The sequence below is a fragment of the Buceros rhinoceros genome, unplaced genomic scaffold (genome assembly GCF_000710305.1).
Source record: "Buceros rhinoceros silvestris isolate BGI_N320 unplaced genomic scaffold, ASM71030v1 scaffold16663, whole genome shotgun sequence".
In the NCBI taxonomy this organism is placed as follows: Eukaryota; Metazoa; Chordata; class Aves; order Bucerotiformes; family Bucerotidae; genus Buceros; species Buceros rhinoceros.
The window spans coordinates 559-7,209 of NW_010401950.1; the positions used below are offsets into that span (position 1 = coordinate 559).

The 6,651-nt window shown below is 43.8% G+C and overlaps 1 protein-coding gene across 1 annotated transcript in view; it reads left to right on the forward strand.

Moving 5' to 3' along the window:
• Positions 1-5,756, forward strand: part of PSMD5 (proteasome (prosome, macropain) 26S subunit, non-ATPase, 5) — a gene marked incomplete at its 5' end in the record, with an annotated part of 6,246 nt that extends 490 nt beyond the window's left edge. Inside the window, 8 exons of the mRNA XM_010132475.1 lie at positions 773-886; positions 1,196-1,324; positions 2,048-2,157; positions 2,496-2,638; positions 3,110-3,301; positions 4,110-4,219; positions 4,861-5,001; positions 5,499-5,756. Coding sequence (XP_010130777.1) covers positions 773-886; positions 1,196-1,324; positions 2,048-2,157; positions 2,496-2,638; positions 3,110-3,301; positions 4,110-4,219; positions 4,861-5,001; positions 5,499-5,756 — 1,197 coding nt within the window. The remainder of the gene's footprint in view (positions 1-772; positions 887-1,195; positions 1,325-2,047; positions 2,158-2,495; positions 2,639-3,109; positions 3,302-4,109; positions 4,220-4,860; positions 5,002-5,498) is intronic.
• Between the last annotated feature and the right edge of the window lie 895 nt (positions 5,757-6,651).

Here is a 6,651-nt window from a genome sequence, read left to right on the forward strand (position 1 = left end):
CAGGAGTTGTGCTCTGACATGCTCATGCAATTTTGCGTAAACGCTGTGCAATGTGTTGCAATATAATGCTTTACGATGTGTCTGTTAAACATAATGTATAAAACTGTGTCTTGGTAGAAGTAACTTGTAAATGCACCTTCTGTCACATGTTCAGGGTAAAGCTTTCTAAACCAGCACTGGCTGCAGGTGCCCTAAGAGGTCAGGTGCAACAGCTTAACCCTTGTCTGAGTAGCGCTGGCTCCCGAGAGAGAAATGTGGGCTCCAAGGCAAGGGAGCTGTCTCTGGAGCCAGACTCCCCTGGCAGCACAGCCCCAGGATGGCTCAAGTCTGACCTGCCGTGTGCTGATTTTTCATTTCAACACACTCAGCTTCAACCTCTACCTGCTTCCACGGCACCCTTCAGAACCTCACCAGGTCTCTCGGTACCCTGGCCCGTTGCTGAAGTGCAGCAGTGTTTGATACACAGGATACTTTGAACACTGTTGGGGAAACACTGAAGAGCCTGGAGTAACTTGACACTTGTTGCGTTAATTTAAAAGAACAGCATTGTGTGACGTAGTTTGGGAAGGACTCCTGGAGGTTTCAGGTCCAGCCCCCTGGTAAAGGCAGGGCTGGGTTGCAGCGGGCTGCTCAGGATGTTGTCTGGTTGAGATTTGAGTTCTCCAAAAGTGGGGATTCTGTCTGGGCACCTGTCCCTGTGCTTGAGTGCCCTTACAGGGGAAAACATTGGATTTAATGTTATTTTCTATAATTTTTTTGATCATGTCTTTAGGTTGGGAGGATTGTTGAAAATTCAGATGCTGTTAGAGAAGTTCTCAACAGTCCTGAGCTATTACGGCAAATAATAAATTGCATTGGTGGAGAGAAAATAGCGGTGGCTAAAGAGGTAAGTGTTGCTTTCTTCCTTTCTTCTTCTACAAACTGATGCAGACGCTGCACAGAACACCTTTTCTGCTCTGTCTGAGATGACAGCGTCTGCTCATCTCTGGAGGAAAGAGCTCGCGCTGCTCGGAAGGTGTTAGAAGCATGTAGGTGCTTCCTACTGGTAATTCTTACCGAGAAGTGAATCGCAGTGAACATTTTAATGTGTGATATGATTTAATATGTTAGTAAAGACAACAAAACTAAGTCAGATCACCTTGGATTTTCTTCCCTTTGTGTTTTTCTCACAGTAGGTTGCTGTTTTTGTTTGCAGGCCATCAAGTCTCTCTCCAGAATAGCACAGACGCGAGAAGGCTTAGAGGCTTTATTTGTGAGCAGTTTGCTGAGTGACTTGAAAAATGTCATGGCAACAAATGACGTTGTTCGGTACCGAGTATATGAGGTAGGACGGGATCAGCGGAGTGACGTGGTGCTGCGGTTCACTTGGGCTGTAGTTCTGGATCACAGCCTGGATTTCATGGCTGCTTCTAGCTTAGTGTTCATCACTGCTTTACTAACTTCTTTTTGTGTCTGCGTGTTGTCAGGATTAGGAGGGAGTGGGAAGAGTACAGCAGCATGGGCCCTCAAACGGTGTCACAGCTTCTCCTTCTCAGTCTATGGTACAAAAGTGAAGGGCTTTGTACATCTTTTATTTTCTGAGTAGGGCACTGGAAGGGCTACACAGAGTTGCTAAAGACACAATAACATGTTTGCTTCTCTGAAAGTAAAAAGCTGCTGTAATCTCCTAACCCTTGGATGTGAAATGCTATTGAAACTTCTGGAGGGGCAAAGAGACAAGAGACAGATGCCAACTGTGTCAGTCTAGATGCGTATGGCATAGGAGAAATAACCCAGTTTAGCCATTCTGGAGCTCACTGGGGACAGCAGTGATGATCCTCTGAAGTAAAGATGACTGTGAATAGAAATCAAATGCGTGTGCTGTAAACTTGGAACTCTATATGAACTTGTTCCAGGAAAACATTTGTGTCAGTTCTGAAAACATCGTGAAATTCTACATTTAGTACAATGCTTTGTCAGCATTGTAAGACATATTTGGCCATTACTGTGGATTGTTAGAATGTTTGTTTTTATAAACCATCCGTTTTTTTCCTGTGCTTTTATTCAGTTAATTGTTGAGATTTCTTCGGTGTCAGCAGATTCGTTAAATTACTGTGCGAACAGTGGATTAATATCGGAGTTAATTGGAGAGCTGACTGGAGATGATGTGCTGGTCAGGTATGTTGGCAGTGAGTTTGCTAGTGAGATTTCCCCCCTTGTTAAAACTCTGATGCTCAGGCTGAAAATAACGCTCTTCATGAAACCCTTTTCAGGCAAACACTTTATCTGCCCTTTCTTAAACAGCTTTGAGCATAAAGTACTGCGGGCTAAATTTGGGAGCCAGGAGGAGGTTTCCCCGGTGTGCTGTGATATTTGTAGTGCTGAGCTGCTGTAAACGCTTCAGAATTCTTTCCAACTACACCCCTGAGGGAAGACAACTGAAAACCTGTTTTTTCTTAGCCACTGTGTACTTCAAAAACCCACCTGAAATGGGCCAAAACGTTTGTGTGTTGCAGAGCTACGTGTATCGAGATGGTGACCTCGCTGGCCCGTACTTCACATGGGCGACAGTATCTCGCTCAACAAGGGATTATCGACAAAATTTCCAACATTATCGTTGGTGCAGAGTCTGATCCTTTCTCAGGCTTCTATTTACCAGGTTACATCACGCATTTCTTCTTTCCTGTGTTTACTGCTTGCTTTTATTATTGAATTAAATTGAGAGGACTATGAAGCCTCTGATTTGGAAGCTCGTGTGAGGTTTCTGATTTTGACTGTGTACGTCGGGTGTGAACAAAAAATGCTGAAGCATGATTAACAATAAATAGTGTTACTCATTGTCATTGCAGGTGAGCTCTCCAGAGATGGTGCATCTCTCTTAGTTTGTGTTATTGTGGCTTTTTTTTTATGAACCCAAGAAGGCAGCTGTTAAATTACAAATTAACTAACTCCCAAAATACCGGCTTGTTCCTTAGTTCTGCCCTTACTCCGATGCCTTTCACAGACTATTCAGACTTAATAACACTCGTTTAGCAGTGAAACAACCTTACCTTAATGTATGTTTAATTTTGGCAAGGCAAAAGTTCTCGTTCCTCCCCTCTGAATGCTTCCTTTTGTCTTGTTCTCTCAGGATTCGTGAAGTTCTTTGGAAATCTGGCCCTTGTAGACAGCCCACAGCAGATCTGTGAACGATACCCGGTCTTTATGGAGAAAGTCTTCGAAATGGCAGAAAGTCACGACCCGACCATGATTGGAGTGGCCGTGGACACGCTGGGATTCCTGGGATCGAACGTGGAAGGCAAACAGGTTTTACAGAAAACCAGTTAGTATCATTTTTTCTTTATTGAAACTTTCTCAATATGTCCTAGTTGACAAGAGTGTGGTGTAATGGAGAATGGAATGGGAAAATAGCTTTATTTCTCTAATAGCGCAGGGTGTCTGGGCAGCAGATAAGGTGTCTTTTAACTGTCTCACCAGGCGTGACAGTGCAAGATGCCTGGCAGCTGGAATTCTGGTATTGCAAACATGATTCAAGTTACTCTTTTCTAGTGAGTGCATCGTTCGGGGTGTCAGCAGTTGCGTCATTTGATTCCTCTGTTTCTCCTGATGTCACAACCTTCTCACCAAAATAGAAAAACACCAACTTTTGTGTAACAATGCTCTCTGTAAAGACCGCGTTCTTCCTCCTAACCTAAAACTGTCCGGAGGATTGAAGGCAGGTGCAGCCCTGTTGCTGCTCCTTCACGCTGTGAGTTTTAAGTACAAATCTGCATTAGCAGGTGGCTGTTGGAGCACTGTAGACTGGGATCGGTGATTGCTAATTACAGGTGTACTGGGGGCCCACACTGCCCAAGATAACTCAGTTCTCTGTGACACACAACTTCCTTTTTGGCAATGTTTGGGTGGTCTGGAACATTAACGTAAAAGCTTTGGGTTTGTCTGTCTCAGATCTGTATAAATCAAAGAGAATTTTATGCTGCTTTTATTGTGGTAGATCAAGAAATTACTTTTCTCAGATTTAATGTCCAACTCTCTTTCGGCCAGTTAATGCAGTATAACGTGACTGCCAGGTGACTCTCTACTCCTGTAGAGTATCTGAATTAATTAGATCTTTGGTTTTATTTTCAAAGGAAGTAGATTTCAAAATCTGTTAAAGAAAATCGGGCACCATGCAAAGAATGCCTCTGCAGAGCTGCGGCTGCGCTGCTTGGATGCCATTTCATCTCTCCTTTACTTGCCTGTGAGTTTGTGGTTTGGCTTGTTGTCTTTTTTAAATCTACAAGAGTGAAATTGCTGTGCATCTGACTAATTGTGTGAAGACTCTTTGCAGCCTCCAGTGGAGATTGGCGCAGTAATTTCCTAGTGTTCTGAGTCATTAACTTCACTGTTTTGAAATTCCCTAATTTATTTGTTTGCTTGGAGTTGGAGTTTGCTTGCAGGAAGCCACGTGTTCTGAAATCTGTTTATGAAACAAAGTCAAGGGAATGAGGGTGAACAGTTTAATATTCTTGTGCTTTAGAGAAGTAGTGGCGAACTGCTGTAGTCCCCGTGAGTGTTCTTCAGATCCAGGGATCTGGGTTGAATCGTGTCGCTCTAATTGAGCGAGGAAGCCATTGTCACCTGTCTTGCAGGCCTGTTCTCAGCACAGCACTTGCCTCCTCTAGCAAAATGAATTTGTTTGAATCTGTTCTCCAAGCTAAATGGAATCTAGGAGGGCATTTCGTCATTTGTGAAAATAAGTCAAAAATTTAAACTATTTCAGTTGAGTCTGCCCCTGGGTTGATTTAAATAACTTCCTCAACCATTGAACATACACTGAAAACTTGAAAGCGTTTGGTAATGCTAATCGCCCCCTTTTGGTTTTGTGTGTGATGCATGCAGCCAGAGCAGCAGACTGAAGACCTTCTACGAATGACCGAGTCATGGTTCACATCCTTGTCCAGCCAGCCCTTGGAGCTCTTCAGGAGCATCAGTACTCAGCCGTTCCCGGACCTCCACTGTGGGGCTTTACAGGTGTTTACTGTAAGTGGTTTTTGGTTTTAATGCTCAGGTAGTGACTTGTCTTGCCATTTGGTCTCAGATTTTTAAGTGAATGACACAAACGTCCAGCTGAAGCCCAGAAGCGATCAGAAATAAGGCCTTTTTCACTGTCCTCCACTTGCATTTACCATTTAAACAGTGCAGCAGACATGTCGTGTCTGTAATGCTCATTTTCTTACAAATTGGAGTGGGAAGGAAAAACAGCTATGCTCTGGGTCCGGATGCCGCTTTGATTTTGAGGCACTGCTGTCGTGGTTCACTTAAAACTTTGAAGATAGTACTGAGCCCTGCTTGTTTTCCAGCATTAAACCCTGCTGCTTGATTTGAGTGGTGGCTGTGGAACTGCTGTGTGGAATCAATATCCCATTTCATTTTTTCCTCTTTCTTGGCTATTTGCCTAACGGCCCACTGTGTAACTGGCTTTTGGGTTTTTAAAATGAGGTGTTTCTCCCTCTCCCCTCTTTTGCCTTCATGTTTAGGCTATTGCAAATCAACCATGGGCCCAGAAGCTGATGCTCGACAGTCCAGGGTTTGTGGAGTACATCGTAGACAGATCCGTGGAGCCCGACAAAGCGTCGAAGGATGCCAAATACGAACTGGTGAAGGCCCTCGTAAACTCGAAAACCATTGCGGAGATCTTTGGCAATCAGTATTACCTGAGGCTTAGGGCTTACCTGCGGGAAGGCCCGTACTATGTTAAGGCAGTTTCTACCACAGCTGTGGAAGGAGCAGAGTAATGTCACTCGTGTCCTGGTTCCCCTCCTTGCAAACCACGTTGCTGCAATGTGTTAAGATAAAAGGCATAAAGACTCCTCACACTGGAGTCTCTTTAGATTGTCTCTTTAAGGCATGTGAAGCACTTTGGCTCTATTGGAAATGAGTATGAGAGCAAATCAAACCCTGTAGGGCCCAGCACAACTTCCCATAGAATGCCAGGGCAGAAGCTCTGTCCGTACTGTTGAGAGACCCAGGTGAGCGCTCTGTCAGCCCCTGCCTCTGATTCTGCAGAATTCTCTGTGTTCAGTCAAACTGCTCTTGGGTTGGAGTTCCTATTACTCAGTAGATCAGTTCAGTTAAAACAACAAACACCAAAACACTTTGAGGTTTGTAACCTCAGGTGCTGCCATAGATTCTCTCCGAATTTTTTTTTTTTTATATCTGCCAAAGTTGGTGCTCACATGGAACACACTTCTAGCCAGTCATACTCTGTGAGGAGCTGTTGGGTGAGTTGGTATGCTCTGTCCACATGAGGGAGTGTGAACTGGATTCTATTCCATTTTCTACTTGCTGGATGTAAGTCTTGCTTGAATAAATAATCCTAAATATTGTTTACATTTTATGCTGAGGACAGAAGAAAGCAAGCTTGTAGCCCTTTTTAAAATGAATGAATGCATGCTCTAGCATATGGAACCAAACCGGGAGCTTTGTCTCCCTTGTTGACCCGACTGCGTATGGCAGCTCAGTTGACTTGCTCAAGAGCAGCTTGAGCTATGGCACTACAAGTCTACTTCAGAACCAGATCTGAAATTGTTTACACTTTTTTAAGAGATACATTTTTTTTAATTTTAAGTGTTATTTGAAACAAAGGTATGATTTTTGTTGCCTGAGTTAGAATAAAAGGGGCAAGAGCAT